The 16,602-nt window shown below is 50.3% G+C and overlaps 5 protein-coding genes across 5 annotated transcripts; 3 read left to right on the top strand and 2 right to left on the bottom strand.

The window, feature by feature from the left end:
- Positions 1-125: 125 nt before the first annotated feature.
- On the top strand, positions 126-3,965 carry F4813DRAFT_390881 (NUC173-domain-containing protein; the record flags this gene model as incomplete). Its single annotated transcript, XM_049247075.1, has 2 exons — positions 126-188; positions 249-3,965. The coding sequence occupies 2 exons, from the start codon at positions 126-128 to the stop codon at positions 3,963-3,965; spliced, it is 3,780 nt and encodes a 1,259-aa protein (XP_049098162.1).
- A 166-nt stretch (positions 3,966-4,131) lies between these two features.
- F4813DRAFT_364601 (V-snare-domain-containing protein) lies at positions 4,132-5,730 on the bottom strand. Its single transcript, XM_049243829.1, has 3 exons — positions 5,338-5,730; positions 4,832-5,250; positions 4,132-4,685 (listed from the first exon to the last, which is right to left on the bottom strand). Exons 1-3 carry the CDS (start codon positions 5,515-5,517, stop codon positions 4,598-4,600), a joined length of 687 nt encoding a protein of 228 aa, XP_049098161.1. The 5' UTR covers positions 5,518-5,730; the 3' UTR covers positions 4,132-4,597.
- A 1,550-nt stretch (positions 5,731-7,280) lies between these two features.
- On the top strand, positions 7,281-10,497 carry F4813DRAFT_381588 (amine oxidase; the record flags this gene model as incomplete). Its single annotated transcript, XM_049245697.1, has 7 exons — positions 7,281-7,506; positions 7,563-7,968; positions 8,023-8,944; positions 9,322-9,596; positions 9,688-9,757; positions 9,861-10,320; positions 10,448-10,497. 7 exons carry the CDS (start codon positions 7,281-7,283, stop codon positions 10,495-10,497), a joined length of 2,409 nt encoding a protein of 802 aa, XP_049098160.1.
- Positions 10,498-10,793: 296 nt separating this feature from the next.
- F4813DRAFT_137577 (uncharacterized protein) lies at positions 10,794-12,066 on the top strand. Its single transcript, XM_049238800.1, has one exon. The coding sequence runs from the start codon at positions 11,190-11,192 to the stop codon at positions 11,886-11,888; it is 699 nt and encodes a 232-aa protein (XP_049098159.1). The 5' UTR covers positions 10,794-11,189; the 3' UTR covers positions 11,889-12,066.
- Positions 11,975-15,908, bottom strand: F4813DRAFT_137606 (SPX domain-containing protein). The gene is made up of 7 exons (XM_049238801.1): positions 15,639-15,908; positions 15,448-15,532; positions 15,151-15,273; positions 15,037-15,087; positions 14,174-14,975; positions 12,308-14,118; positions 11,975-12,244 (listed from the first exon to the last, which is right to left on the bottom strand). Coding segments are annotated over exons 1-7 (3,057 nt in total). The 5' UTR covers positions 15,641-15,908; the 3' UTR covers positions 11,975-12,061.
- Positions 15,909-16,602: the final 694 nt, after the last annotated feature.

Raw genomic sequence — 16,602 nt, 5'->3', positions numbered from 1 at the left:
GTGGTGGGGTTCGCGTTCATCGATAAGCGATTGCATCCGATAAGCCAAAAAAAATCCGAAATTCCCTGATAGCAGAGTCCCGAAACCTTCACCAATTCAAGCATCTACGGATTGCGATTTTCAAAATGTCGACTCTAGAAGAGAAGCTAGACAAGATCCGGTCGCCAAATCTTCAGAGCCAACAGCAAGTCAGTGAAATAATTCATCTTATAATGCAAATTCTAGCTCGCTAACTTGGACCTTTCCAGACCGTCGTGATTCTCAAAGCTGTGGAGGAAACGCTCAAGGAACAGGGCACCGAACCGACACCCACTGGATACCTTGCTGCGCTTTTGGCCCTATTGAACCAATCCCTCGAGAGTGGGAAGGTCAACCAGGAGTTAACACCGTCAATTGTCTATCTTATCGATGTAGTTACGCCTTATGCGCCGCAACCGCTCCTCCGATCGAAATTCACACAGATTCTCACCCTACTAGCGCCCGTCTTACTCCTTGAAGATGCCGAGGCGCCTTTACTCCGGCCCTCTATTGGGTGCCTCGAAGTCTTGCTTCTTGCGCAGGATGCCGCAGCATGGAAACTGCCGGCGAGCGAAATAAGTCCGCGACGAGCTGTCGCAGGTCTTCTACACCTTGCGATGGACCATAGGCCGAAAGTACGAAAGCGCGCCCAGATGGCCCTGCGAAAAGTTCTCCAAAATCCTCCCCCGAGCCCGTCCGTGGACCACCCGGCGGCGGATCTGTGCGCCGAATCGGCAATGAAGACCCTGGCCGAGGTAGCGAATAAAGCTGCGGCATCGAGGAAGCAGAAGAAACCGTCGGCGGAGCACGATCCCGCACTTATACACGCTCTGCAGCTTGTGAGGACGGTAGCGGCGGCGACTGGTGGCTGGCCTAGCAAAAATATTGAGGCGCTGTGTGAACTCCTGCTTAGCATCGCCAAGAGCGGAAATGAACACATGACGATGGCTGTTTTCGAAATCTTCGAAATGATTTTCGAGGGCATGGCAGATGGAGTTGCGTCTACTAAACTACCCCGTCTCCTTGAGACCATCTCCGAGCTGCGCCCATCCTCCAACGATACCCAATTACTACCCCCCTGGATTGCCATATTATCGCGAGGGTATGATGTCTCCTCTCAGATGGAGCCGGAAGAAACATTCCAAAAGCTTCCGGACCTCTTTACGATGGTATCCGAATTTATGGAGTCCTCTTCGCATAACATAAGGGTTTCTGCCTCGGAATGCTTAGTCTCATTTATGGTGAATTGTGTCCCGGACCAAGTTATAATCGAACCTTCGATCTACGACGAGAAGATCCTTGAGAAGATAGCTAAGATTGCCGAGAACCTCTTAACCGTCAAATACCAAGCGGCCTGGATGGAATCATTCAACGTATTAAGTGCTATTTTTGATGCGCTTAGGTGGCGCGCCAACCCTATGATGCTAAATGTCGTGCGAACGGTTGGCGAGCTTCGCGGAAACAACTCTTTCATGGGTAAAAAAGAGGCAGATGAAGTGATTGGAAAGGCAATCCTGGCAATGGGCCCCGAAGCTGTTCTCAATGTCCTCCCTCTAAATCTCGTCAAGCCAGTTGCAGGTCAACCCGGTAGAGCTTGGATGCTGCCAATCCTCCGAGACTTCACCGCCAACACTAATCTTCAACATTTCAAGACAGAATTCATCCCGCTAAGCGAGGCAATGTTTCAGCGCGTCGTGGAAAACGGAGATGCCAAGACTATGGAGACCAAGATCTTTGAGACCATAGTACACCAGACCTGGTCTATCTTGCCCGGCTACTGTAACCTGCCTCTTGATTTGACAGTGGCGTTTGACCAGGCATTTGCTGAGATACTTGCCAACCTCCTATACCAGAAAGTCGATCTCAGACTCGATGTCTGTCGAGCCCTCAAGGCCCTAGTCGAGTCTAATCAAGCCGTGGTTTCGGTCGAGAGTGAGGATGATTTGATTCTCAGAAGCCGAGTTTCTAAAGAGGATGCACAGAAGAACCTGACCTACCTCGGAAGTTTTGCAGGCAATCTTCTAGCAGTCCTTTTTAACGTATACAGCCAAACACTTCCTCAGTCCAGAGGTCCTATACTCCAGACTATCAATGCCTATTTGAGTATCACCCCCGAGAAGGGACTCGTTGAGACGTTTGATCGTGTGAGCACGATGTTGGCCTCTTCGTTGAGCGAAGCTGGGGTCGGGGTGAGTAAAGAAAAGAGCCAAAAGTCAAAGGATCCGATGCCTTCCACAGCCCAAACGTTGATGGACTTGGTGATTACTATGTCTATTTATCTTCCTCGCCAAAGCTTTAGTCCTCTCTTCAATATTGCTTCTCTCATCATTGTCAGGGATGACGACCCTCAACTACAGAAGAAAGCCTACAAGCTGATCCCACGACTCGCCGAGTCGGACATTGGCAAGGTAGCACTTCAGGAGCGAAGCACAGAACTTCAAGAATTGATCTTGTCGAGTGCAGAAACAGTCTCGGTTCCTGCACGAAGAGAGCGGTTAGCGGCAATCAATGCCTTGATGCCATTCATCCCCGACACATCACTCCATTTTATTCCTTCGGTGTTATCTGAGGTGGTTATTTGCTGTAAGGAGAATAACGAAAAGGCCCGGACGTCGGCCTTTGAACTTCTTGTTCTTATGGGACGAACGTTAGCAGAAGCGGAGGGCAAGTCGATCGACAACAGCAAGGTCCCTCATATGCCCAAGAATGCCCCGGCCGTTTCTGCAAGCATCGAGGAGTACTTCACCATGGTCAGCGCTGGACTTGCGGGTAGCACGCCTCACATGATATCTGCTTCCATTACCGCTCTTACTCGTATCCTCTACGAGTTCCGAGAGAGCGTCAACAAGGATGTGCTGAATGACCTTGTGCAAACTATGGATCTCTTCTTAACCTCTAACAATCGAGAGATTGTTAAGAGCGTTCTGGGATTCGTAAAAGTGTGTATCATTAGCTTGCCGATGGAGATGATGGCCCCACGTCTACCGACTATGGTTCCGAACTTGATGGTCTGGGCACACGAGCACAAGGGTCACTTCAGAGCGAAGGTAAAGCATATCATAGAACGAATGGTGCGTCGTTTTGGCTTCGATGCCGTCAACCGCAACTGCCCCGAAGCGGATCGCAAGTTGATAGCCAACATCCGCAAGACCAAGGAGCGCAGCAAGAGACGGAAGGACGCCGCTAAGGAAGAAGGTGACGATGAAGATGACCAGCAGCAGAATGGAAAGCGACGGAACCGATTCGAAAGCGAGTACGACGAAGCGCTGTACAGCAGCGAAGAGTCAGACGCTTCCGACGACTCCGACGCCGAAGTCCTCGGAAAACCACGCAAGGCACAGAAGGGCGGCTCTACATATATTATGGAAGACGAGGACGAGCCCCTGGATCTCCTGGACCGCAAGGCGCTCGCCAGCATCTCATCTACGAAGCCTAGTAAGCTGCGCAAGGCGGGCAGGACCAAGGCCAAGACTGATCTAGACGGTAAGCTGATCCTCGGCGAAGAGGACGGCGGCGACGATGCCATGGTCATCGACACCCCCAAACATGGCGCCGAAGAGTCCGGCGTCGGGGCATACGTCGCGGCGCTCAAGAGCAAGGATGCTGGGCGCAGAGGTCGCGGCGGACGGCTGAAGTTCTCGAATAAACGAGGTAAAGACGGTGATGACGACGACGAGATGGATGTCGATGAGAAGGACGTGTCGACTATCAAGACGCAGATTAGCCGCGGTGGTGGCAGGGGCGGCGGTAGAGGAGGCGGAGGCGGCGCCGATTTCCGGGGCGGCCGACCTCCACGCGGTGGTGGTGGTGGTGGAATGCGTGACAGCGGCGGCAGGAGTGGGAGGGGTGGTATTGCGGCGGGTAGACGGGGTCTCGGACAGGAGAAGAGGCATGGCCCGGCGTTCGCGAGGAAGGTTGGGAAGCCCAAGTCTCCCGGTAGGAGATAAACGGTCTACAGCAGGTTCTAAATCTAAACCGTGTTTGATACCCGCTTGCAGCACATACTTACCTGCCTACTGCTGCTGCTGCTGCTGCTGCTTTGTGTAGATATCTTATATGTCTACAAGTAGCGTGTTTATTCACCAATTTCCTGAACGGGTTGCGGCGCAATAGGTTTACACGGGTCGGGAAAAATATACTTCATTTCGTTCCATTTCTTCTTGCAGTGCCGATAATGAATAGGACAACGGTGATACATCATCGTCTGTGGTATTAACCCATTTCAACAACAGACACCTAATTTCGTCAAATAAAAAGCTCTCGAAAATTTCGATATCATCACAATACAGCGATAAACAACAACGACAACGACAACGACAATCAATCAATATCTCGAGGGGAAATATGTACGAGAAAAACGACAGTGAGAATTGTTCCAATGTTTCCGTAAGGGCCCTCCCTGTTTACGCTCCAGACGCCGTGTTGGTGGTTAACTCTTTCTTCCTTGCTCGAGACTGCTTGCGCGTTCGCGAGTGGTATATGTATCTTTTTTATACATGGTGTTTCTATCCCTGGCTGGCTGACTGACTGACTGACTCCTAACCGGTCACGCCGTCAGACGGATATAATACTCCCCTCTTCACCTAAACTTGCTGTAGATCACAGCGAAGATCAAGATCACGAGGACGGCGATGATAGCAATGGTGATTACCCGATTCGTAGCCATCCTGCGCAAGTCTCTTCGTTAGCCCCATGTTATATATGTATACCTATATATCCTCCAGCACAACGGCACTCCCCACTGCCGTCAACAAGTCCCAGAAAAGCAGAAAGGAGAGGAAAGGGGGAAGGGGGAAGGGCAAAACGTAATTACCTACGAGCCATACCCCTCAGCGTCTTAACGCTGCGATCGACATAGCCCTCGCTCTCGTACAGGATCTGGGAGGTATGCGCGATGCGCTCGCGCTGCTGGTGCAGGTCGGCGAGGGTGCCGGCGCCGATCTGCTCGGTGTCGTGGGCGAGGGCCTGGCTGGCGCGCAGGCGCTGGGAGCTGCGGTCGAGGCGGTCGGTGCCGCTGAGCAGCTGCTGGCGCTGCTCGAGCTGCAGGTCGGAGGGGCTCGCGTTGGGGTTGTCCGTGTAGCGGGAGCCGAAGAGGGCGGCGCGGTCGTCGGAGAGGGTGCGCAGCTTGCGCTTGTAGCCGTCCACGTCGGTTTCGAGGTTGCGGAAGCGCTGGTTTATCTTGGGGCGCGTCGAGGAGGGGATGTTTTGCTTTTCGAGACGCATTTGTCCGAGCTGGTGGGGGGAGGGGGGGTACGTATGTTAGCTGCAAATAGGGAGGAGAGAGGGGAGAGAATATAGATGGACGGATGGATGGATTACCAGTTCGTCGGCTTCTTCGAGGGCACGCTCGGCGGCGGCGATAGCGGCTTTGCGCGGCTCGCCGTTTAGTTCGGGGATCTGGTCGAGCTTTTGGGTTAGGTCGGCCTGGACCAGTTTGAATTCGGCTTCGTAGCTGCTGAACAGCTCGGAGCCGGCGTCGGTGTCGAGCGGGTTGGCCATGATGGGTAAGGTGGGTGGGTGTTTGGTTGTGGTTTAGTAGTTGATTGCGTCGGTTGTCAGGGAGGCTCTCACGGAGAGGACGGTGGTTCGACGAGATGTAGCGGAATTAGGATAAATGTATATGTCAATGTATATGTCTATGTCTGCTTACTAGACTCGGATGGTTGGCGTGGTTGGCTGACTGTAGATAATAGATTACAGATTACATATGAAGGTTGCAGGAGAGACTGGGTCGGTTGCGTAACCCAGGAACGGCTTCTTACAACTTCCCAGATCCGTCAATGCGGTCCAGACCATGTGGATCCAAGTGGGTTTCCCTTGCATGTTCAGCCACATATTCAGCCATCTAGGTTACCTACCTAGGTTAGCCATCTACCTACCTAACCTAGGTATGTATGTACATAGCCACAAGAAGTGGGGACTCACCGTCTTGAAAGAAAATATTTTAATCATTTTTGGGCATCCGTTGCCTTTCTTCTTTTCCTTTTTCTTTTTCTTCTCCATGAAAGTTGAACCCCCGGAAAGCAGAAATATATTAGGCTCTGCGTCCTATTTTACGACGGACGTAGAGTTGTATTAGCCGGGCAGACTAAACATGGAGCTTCTAAGAATTGGGCATTAGACGGATTGTCTTCGGACTGCCGCCTCTGAGTACTCGATCCCGTTGAGCCTCGACATTTTTTGATCGGACGGCATGTGTTGTTTTGTGTTTGTGCGTATCGCCTACGCTGCGGGTTTAAAGATACTATACTAAAACATGGGGTCTGGCTTTGGGCTGCAAAGCTGATATTTGAATAATCTATAAACCTCGGTGATATATATGATGACTTGTTTCTTGATGCGAGTGCTACGAAGATTCGGTGATATGGCCTCGATACCTATACTATCTCAATTAGGTAACCTACTGCATTGGATCGGTTGTTTTCAATGGTGCCATGGCTCGGACGGATACTAAATAAATTATCCGGTATTAGTTAGTTATTGTACATATTTGTGCAAGTCGTAAGTCAATGCGTCGGAGCTGTCTCAGAAAATACGTAGGGCAGTGGTAAAACCCTTGTTCATTAACCTCTAAATGGTTTCAAGAGGTAACTTCGTGATATGAGATGAAATAAGATAAGAAATAAAATAAGAACTGGGCCCTCTCCTATTTTTCTCATACGTTCATCTCGGCAACAACGGTCGACTAATAAATCATCTACAACTCATAAAACTCATAACTCCTGAATAAGTCCTAGCGCGCCTTACTTTCTCTATTCGCTCTTGACATTTGAAAATTGACATTATGGGAATGTAAGTAGGTACCTACATGTTGCTGCATGTTGCTGCATGTTGCATGTGGAAAGTACATTCTAATGTAGAATTGGGGCAGTTCCCGCTTCTATATTAATTCTACTAGTACATAACTGCCTTATTACTTCATTACTTCCTCCCAAAACTTCCATTCCAATCATTCCAATCGCCTTTTCTTGTTTTGCAGCCACGACTTTGCCGATCTGGCATGACTATCGAAACTTGGACCGCTCTGTATGGCTGCATACCGAGTCTACCTGCATAGTTAGCTTCCTTCTATTCCTCCGAGTTCATGTCCATATTTCCTAATGCTCTATCACATGCTTCGATTTTGAATCTTGCTTCTTTCATATACATAACTATTCATTATTCATCCTTCTATGAACCTTTTGGTGCCCAAACTATTACAGCACTCTCAGCTTTCAACTTTCAACTTTCAACTTTCGTCTTCTTTTATCGTATAGAAATCGATGACATCGCCGGCTAACTGGGTGCCCAGAAAGAAGGTCGCCATCGTTGGCAGCGGCTCTGCTGGTATTGGTGCTCTGTGGGCTTTGAATCGTACGCACCATGATGTTTATATCTACGAGGCGGCTGACCGCCTGGGTGGCCATACCAATACGGTAGAGTGGAAGAAGGGCAAATTCACCACCTTGGTCGACACAGGTTTCATCGTCCTCAACGAAGCAACATACCGTTAGTAAACAGCGAATCTCCGAATAAGCAGATATACTAATACTAATCATTCATAGCAAACTTCATCAACTTCCTCAACTATGTCAAGGTTAAGACCGTGCCCACTCAGATGACCTTTGGCGTTTCAAGGGATCGTGGGAAATTTGAGTGGGCAGGGACGAGTTTAGATTCCCTATTTTGTCAGAGGAAGAACCTTTTCTCCCTACGGATGTGGAGACTCGTTTTTGATATCATCCGTTTTAATAAATTTGCGCTCGATTTATTGAGGGATGACGATAATGACTGTCTAAATACCGAAACCTCGGCTGCGCCTATGGAGACTATTGGAGAGTATTTGGATAGAAAGGGGTACTCTGAAGCGTTTCGCAATGACTACCTAATCCCCATGACGGCCGCTGTATGGAGTACGAGTCCTGATAAGTGCACCTTGGAGTTTCCGGCTGCGACGCTCGTACGTTTTATGTAAGTTGGATGAATAAAAGCGACTAGAGAGTATGAAGACTAATTTTCGTCCAGGTGGAATCATCATCTCCTAAGTACATTTTCAAGGAGACCAGACTGGCTTACAGTAGAGAACGGCGCTAAATCGTACGTTAATGCTGTGATGAAAGGGTTCCCACCAAACCATCTATTTCTCAAAACTACAGTCAAATATCTTAGCAACGACAAAGATGGACGTGTGAAGCTACACTTGGAAAATGGCAAAACGGAAGTATACGATCACGTCATATTGGCGACACATGGGGACCAGGCATACCAGATCATTAAGCCTTCGTCAACTGCAAAGGAGCGGGCCATCATGTCCTCGTTTCAAACCTCGGATAATACCTGCGTACTCCACTCAGATCTTTCCCACATGCCGAGGCGCCAGAATTCCTGGTCCGCTTGGAATTATCTCGCGGTGTCATCACCCTGGACGAACAAAGACATTGATAAAGTGTCGTTGACTTATAACATGAATATACTACAACATATTCCGAGGCAACCTTTTGGCGATGTCCTGGTGACGTTGAATCCCATCCAAGAACCGAAGCCTGAGACCGTGCAAGGTCGATATTCATACTCACACCCGCTGTATAATCCTGCAGCGATCCGGGCGCAGCAAGCCTTACCGATCATACAGAATACGAGAGGAATCAGCTACGCCGGCGCATGGACCAAGTACGGTTTTCACGAAGATGGGTTCAGCAGCGGGCTGTACGTAGCCCAGGCTCATCTCGGAGCCAAATTGCCTTTCCAGTTTATAGACTCGACCTACAGTCGTGGAAAGCAGCCTAGGTTAGGTATATTGGACTTGTTTGTAAGAGTTATAATCTTGTTGATTCAGGTATTTGTTGTAGATGTATTGGAGATGGTGTTCGGCAGGACTAGGAAGAAGGTATCAACACAAGGAAACGGTATAGGAAATGGAATGCTCAAGGCACCAATAATTAGATTGGTAAACAGGAAAATGGCATAGATTAGGTAGACTTTTGAACAAGATTGTTATTGTAAATTAACTAGCTATATAATTACAAAGCTTATAACCATGTGTAAGTGGTTACCTTACCTTGATGCAAGTACTTTATTGCAAGTACTTTATTTAGTACCCGATTCAACTTTACATAGGTACATAATCTAGACGAATCACATGTTTCTTTTTGGAAAAGTGCACACCCTAGCACTGCAGAGTTACAGCAAGTAAGCCGCTAATGAAACCCTGTAAAGCTTACCGGACCCACCTAAAATTCCTAGCAGCAGAGCGTTTTGACGTCGACCCGTTGTCGACCCCACAACATGATACGATACGATACGATGATATGATTTCTCGAAGAGCTTTACTTGCCAACTCTTCCATCCGCCAGAATGAACGGCCTCTCTCAGAACTCATGGCGGGCGCTAAGAGCCAGCACATCATCGTCAGCTTCGCAATGGGCATGCGCATCGTGCCGCCGCGCCCTTGTCCGATCGTCTCCCCGCCGGAGCGTGGCGAATTCCTCAGCAAGGAAACAGCAGACTCCTGCTGCCGCCTCCGGTCCTAGCCCCGGCGCCGGGATGCCGTCGATGGAACGCATGCGCGAGTACTACAGATATAAGAATCGCACGACTATGTATATACCTACCTACCTACCTAACATAATCCCAATTGCTCTTGCGGGCAAGTGAACGTGAGAGGGAAGACGAGGCTTAGTGGTGTTATAGGTATTACACGCTTAGCATCATACTCGGCACCGTTGCGTTTTCGTACGGCTCCGTGCCGATGTATAAGATGGTGGGTTAGGATACTTTGCTTCTCTTACGCGGCGCGGCGCGGCGTGGTGTGGTGTGGTGTGCAATGGAAGCGTATGTACGAGGCGACTAACTCACCGGACCAGATCTGCCAGACAACCGGCTGGGGCGGCCAGCCCATCCGCGCACCCGGCCATGGCGCCTCGAGCGACGACGCAGACTTCGACCCGGCGTCGCGACTGATCCCCGTAACCGACGCGCGGCGCATCCGAGTCACATTCAACGCCTCGGTGTCGGACGTCCTGCCGTGGAAATTCGTGCCCCAGCAGCGGGAGGTGCGCGTACTGCCCGGAGAGACGGCGCTGGCGTTCTACACGGCGACGAACCGCAGCGACAGCGACATCATCGGCGTGGCGACGTACAGCGTCACGCCCGCGCAGGTGGCGCCGTACTTCAGCAAGATCCAGTGCTTCTGCTTCGAGGAGCAGCGGTTGAATGCGGGGGAGACGGTCGATATGCCCGTGTTCTTTTACCTGGATCCGGACATGCTGAGTGATTTGAATATGCGCGGGATTAGCGAGGTTACGCTGAGCTATACGTTTTTCAGTAGGTTTTTTTTTTTTTAAATCTCTTTTCTCATTTCTTTTCTATCTTTCATGATATGAGAGAGATCTTGTATGGTGGTGGTGGTGGTGGTGGTGATAGTGTGTTTGGCTAATATGTTTATTTGCAGAGGCGAAATACGATAATAATGGGAACTTCAAGTCGTTCCCGACGGCGTAGATATTGTGTATTATATTGTATCAGAATGGATGGCAACGCTGTATCAGTGTTGATTTCAGGTCTAATGCGAAACGACGACGATCCCCTGCTCCCCCTATTCTACTTAGGTTTACTTCTTAAGTTAAGTACGTTGGAAGCTTGCGCTTGGATCTAAGATTTTAGCATTCAAAATGCTCAGGATTCGGGTTATAAGCCTTAGGTTGGTATGATATGTAATATGATAGATGCCTTTAAGGTGTTTAAAATATACAAATGTACATACATGAACCTCCATCACTTTCAGGGGGTATTAGCGCAAGCCACAATTGAGCGCACAAGCCATAATCACGGGGCATTGGATTAGATTAGATTAGATTAAGCAGCAGAGTGGCTAATAGCTTGCCAGCTGCAACCCAACCTTACGTACATAGGTATTGTACAATACAGTGGACCTTACGTCACTTCTAACTTTCTCAACTCATCCTAACCTTTGAGCTATCACAAGCCTCAAGGCTGTGTACATCTAATCCTTCCATCCACGCCATAGCTTAAACATTAAACATCCGTCTGATCCCGTCTCAAGCACACATAAATAAATACGCCACAACCTCAAGATGAATATCCAAATATAAAACACCACAACCAACTAACCAACCAACCAACCAACCACCAAAGAAGCCTCACCACCAAACACCCCAAACCCAAATCCAGCCATGCAATCCCTCCGCACCCGCCGCCCCTTCACCCACGCCTCCGATTCAAACTCCAACTCCGACTCCGACTCCCCGACCGCCCTCGACGAGCAAGAACAAGAAGCCCTAATCCAATCCCTCGCGCGCCAAAACGACACCCGCAACGCACAATTCCGTCTCCTGCTCCTCGCCCTGCCCCTCGCATCCGCAGTCCCGTATCTCCTCGCCCTAACCCAACCCCAACCCTCCGGAACCGCAACCGGAACCGACCGCACCCGCGCCCTCCTCAGCCTGACCAGCCTCGCCGCTACCGCCTGGATGCTATGGGCGCTGCCGCCCGGGGTCACCGGGATACGCGCGGTCGACGGGTGGGTTGGCGGTACCGGTGGCGAGAGTAGTAGTAGCAGGAGGCAGTTGGGGGATGGACCCGGCCGATCCAAGGCTGCCCACGCGCCTTTCTGGGCGGAAGAGCGTCGCGACTCGCCGCTGGCGGCGTATCTGCCGTATCTGAACATAGCTATTTGCGCGGTCCTGGTACTCGCCGGGCTCGTGTCGAAACCGGGTGCCTCTGCGGACGGGCAGCAGCAATGGGGTCACGTCGGGCTGAGCAACTTACCCGCCGTCGTTTACGGGGTCGTGATAATCGCCAAGATGGTCATGGGCAGCGTGGACCCGGAGAGGGATCTAAGTGCGCTGCGGTACGACTACAAGGGGGCTTAATAACATCACTGTAGTAGATCACAAAAGCAAAGTTATAAGGCAAATATTTTTTCATAGTTTTTCGCGCAAGTCATCAAAGCCAGTGCTAAGGACTTAAGGACCTGGTCTTCGCATAAGCCAAGCTCTGCAGCCCATCCTTATAAAAACCAAGTACGCCAAACCGCAGTTTTTGTCTATACATCTATAGACTCGTTAAATCTCAAGACCCCATTCCCCTTCAGTATACCATCGACGCCCTTCGGAACGGGGAATGCATCCGCATGCGCGTACGGCTCTGTAGCCTCCTCGGCTGATTTGTCTACGACCAACGCCAATCCATGCGACTTTATCGCGTCGACGAGCGCGGGGACCATGTTCTAGTTTTGATTCCATATCAGTATACTACATGCGCAACTAGCTTTCGCTTTAATACAACTCACCAGTAGTCGGGAGCAGCAAACGAGCCCCATGAAGTTGTTACCCTGCGCTATCCTCACTGTCTCCTTAACTGAAAATGTCCTCCGTCCGCTACTCTGGATCATGCTCGGCGAAGGCATAACGTCTTCCCGCCCGAGGTCGTTGCATAGGAAAACGGGGAAGTTGGGTTGTTTCCAGTTCAATGTTGTACAGATCGTCGGGTTATAAGAGCTGAACACCACCGACCTGACAGAGTCGGGAGCCGACATCGTCTGCGCTCGTTGTCCCCTCGCGTGGTCAAAAACTATGGTTAGTATGGAATCTACAAAGCTGTTTACGTTCATAGTCGGCCCTAGTCCGAGCCTTCTCTCCTCCTCTTCTGACGGGTAGATAATCTGCAGATTTACATGCATCGAATTAGGAAGCAGGGAGAGGGCTTGCTCCAAAGAAACTCCTGCCGTGTTGAGAGCTCGATGAACCTCGGCAATGTTATTAAGGCCGTGCGAAGGTATCAGATGAAGTTGAGTTCGACCAAAATTCGAGGCCGTAACCGTAGAGAATTGCTCGTATGATAGTCGCGAGATTGATACGTCAATGCCGCCGCATTGTATCATCCACTGTGGCCACACAACGGGGATGCCATCGCTAGTATGTTGAACGTATAACTGAACAAAGTCGCCAGATAAGCTCGAACCGGTGACAAACATATTCGGGTTCTGGTCCAGCTGACTCGTAGCCTTCCAATAAGTCTCGAAATCTGTTATCTCCAACGGAGTGCCTTGGAAGGGCTTGATTACTTGGGTATTGAATATGATCTGGCCAATAGCCCGGAGTCTGGGGTCAAACAACGGGAGGCAGCATTTTCCCGAGCTGCTCCAGGAAGCCCGAAACGTATTTGGGAGAGCAACCGTCTTTGCAATTACTTTCGCGCCATAGGTAGGGAAAACGTCAAAATCGAGGGTGAAGGTGTCGAGATTGTCGACCTGGAAAGATACGAGTCGGGTGTCTTCTTGGAAGGGTAATATGATATTCTTAGGAATGAGGTCTGATGCTTTGGAAGAGATGGTTAGTCGCGCGGCTGGGTATTTGCTGTCGTGGAAGAACACTAATGGGTGGTCTCCTTCTTCCTGGAAGCTGATTTGAATCACTGCCTTCGTGTCGAGGAAGTTATGACCGTAGCGTCTCAGGGGTATGATAGGTGGCGGAAGTTCAAGGATGGGGATAGCATCGGCATCGAGCGACATAGGGATAGGACTATTTCCACTCCCCATAGGGGCAAGAAGAGAACCGGCCGTTTGCATCATCAGGGGACTTTCTGCTTTGCCTCTTTGATACGGTGTGAGCTTCTGTATGCATTCCAGATGACCTTCCCATGCCGCATAGTACATTGCAGGCAAGTCTTTCTCGTCGACGATATTTGGGTCGACGCCCACATTCAGAAGCTCCTCTAAGCAAGGCACATTCCCTTCGCTCGCCGCATGCACCAGCGGGGTCCAGCCGTAGAGTTTATCGACTTGATCCAAGTCTGCACCATAGTTCTGCAGCAATCTGAGTAGTTGAGGTGTCTGTCCCGACCGAGCTACGAGATGTTGTGGGTACAAGCCTTCAGCATCAGGAAGTATTTGGGCGCCATGCTCTAGGAGGAGCTCGACTATATCGAGCGACCCATGCTCGCAGGCGAGGTTAAGTGGTATATGGTCCGTTTCTGACTTCGGATCTAGACGGGAGGAGGTTTCGAGAAGCCGTTGCACGCATGTAAGGTGACCATGGATGATGGCGTGGATTAACGGAGTAAAATTGTCGTGATCTATAAGATCGATTGTCGTCGGGTCGGCTACGCACTAGGTTCAGCACAACATGAAATAACCAAGTGTTTAACCTGTCCTTACCTCGAAGAAGCTGCTCAAGCATGTCCAACCGCCCATGCATGCTTGCATAATGAAGCGGTACACGCCCATACACGTCAGTTCTGTTAACCTCGACCCCTCCCGCGAGACCGACGTCTAAGACAAACGAATTCCCGTAGATGGTGGCCTGGTGGAGACAGTTTCGCTCGTTAATGTCATCTTCAGATCGAACGTCGACGAGCCCGGTCTCTAGTAGGACTTCAAGAGAAGCCTGTGGCGCCTCGTGAATAGCAGCGAGAAAGGTACGTGTTACTCTTTCCATCAAGGAGATGTCCTTCCCTGGTGGCGAACTGGAACCAGCTCTCATTCTTGATAGCAAGTCTCTTAAAGACTCTAGGTTGCCACTAATTGCTGTGTCGAGTAATAGGCTATCTGCGTCGCCTTCATCCGTTCCGAGGAGGTGTTGGCTACTCACCATGTGTTCAGATCGAGCGTCAAACGAGACATTATCCCCATCTGACCACGCCCCGAGCTCCTGTAAGCTGGTTGTGGCTTGGTCCGAGAGTTCGCTGATGACCGGGGCATTGAAGAACGGTTGCACCTCTACAGCGCGGGAGAGATATAGTTCCTTAGTCTTAGACTTGGAGGTCTTATCCCATTTTTTGAGGATCTTCGAGAAGGCGGTCCCGTTTATTTCGACAAATTGCTGAAGCTTATTCAAATCATTTGCAAATTGTTGGAACCCTTCTTCCAACGTCGTGAATTTGGCTGACCGTCTAGACACGCCCTGGCGAGACTGCAGAACTCTCTTCTTGTCCAGCAACGTTTTGAGACGTATTTTCAGCTTGGTTAGTGTCAATAAGGGGCCCAAGTGTAGAATATGGGGTAGCAGAAGCTATACTTACTTCGGCTTCCTTCTGAAGGTAAAATGCATTGACCTTCTCAAGCTCTCGTTCCTGTAAGATACCTATGAGCGCCGCCCACGAGTACGCATTCATCAATGGGAGATTAGAGTTTACCAGTTGAAAAAAGAACTTTGCTTTGTTTGCCTGCAAGGCAGCTTGGGTGTCCACCGGCGTGGGAGTAAAGCGAGGGTCATTTTGAGCGCTCAGCGTCGGGGTGGCAGAAAGCTTCTTGATGAGCTATTGGCTGGCGTCAGTGAAACAATCCCACTTTCCGAACCATAAGTTTCATATAAGATGGTACAAAGGGAAGCTATGCTGTTTCCTGATCCACGTGGACCTAGATCTCTTAAAGTCCGGGGAGAGGATACACCATTGACTAGGATATAGAAAGTAGAGCAATAGTTAACGTACCTTTTTGAGCGCCTTGTAATTCACGAAGCTAGCAGCATATTCTGGCACTTCAAGCTGACGCTTCTGGATTTGCTTACCGAACTTCCTGAAGAGGCATTAGTAACCCCTGCCGACGCAGGGGGCAATATCCTAGAGTAGAGCAGTAGGCAAAGGAATGATAAGGTAATCCGCAACCAACGAGTAAGACTTACATGGTGCGGCAGAGGCGCCTGCAACCAGCCTGCGAAGGCTGTTTACTTGGATAGATGCCTCAAGGCTGGCAGTAAAAGCGTGTTTCAATAAAGATGACTTAAACGGCTATTTCCCGCGTGTAACCAAATGCAGGGAAGCGGTTGTGTCAGGGGAACTAAGGCAGAGGCGTGGATTGGCGGCACGGTAGGGTTGACGTAGATATGAAGAGCTAAAGGGTCGCAAAGACGTATATCCCGAGTCATATAATTGTCGGCCCTGGGGATATCAAGGGGCTAAGGGAGACAAACGGAAGAACGAAGTTAATAGTCAGGGATAAAGTAGGACCAGACGGACCAAAGCTCCGGGTATGTGGCAACTCAAGGAGAGGGGCGCGTTCCAGTAGGGCGTGAGCTCATGGGTAGGATTCCCGCCCGACCTACTGCTTCTGGGTATCAGCCACTACTTCGGGATGCTGCATAGAAGAGCCTAGGGTTAGGCTAGATTGATGTAATAATAACGAAGGCCTCGGACCTAATAAATGTAGCCGGTGTGCTGCACTATGCCTTCCAAGCGGATCTGAATTTACACGATCCAAGGTTCAGCAAGTTACTGATAGGGGGGGAGGTCACGCTCACGATCTGGTCGGTCATACAACAACGACTCGGCACTAGAGTCAGAGCTTCAAGTAGTTCGAGGCGTTTGGTAAGACGGCTTATAGGCAGGCCGAGATGTTGGGTACTAGATCCAGTGACTGAGAGGTGGGGGTCAGACGGGGTGGAATGTAGTGGTTGTCCTCTGCATGAAGCGGCTGGTGATCCCGATGAGAGGGCTGGGGGCTGGGAGCTGGGAGCTGGGAGCTGGTGTGTGTAGCAGGTAACAGGTAACAAGAAGAGCGAAGTATCTGATAGGCTCTGATAGGCTCTGATAGGCTCTGATAGGTTTGACGAAGACGGATGTGAAGACGGATGTGACGCAGGAGAGTTG

The sequence above is a fragment of the Daldinia decipiens genome (genome assembly GCF_022478715.1).
Source record: "Daldinia decipiens strain CBS 113046 unplaced genomic scaffold F4813scaffold_24, whole genome shotgun sequence".
Taxonomy (NCBI): Eukaryota; Fungi; Ascomycota; class Sordariomycetes; order Xylariales; family Hypoxylaceae; genus Daldinia; species Daldinia decipiens.
Note: the sequence above shows the minus strand (reverse complement) of the source record. Positions and strands in the feature narration are given on the sequence as shown.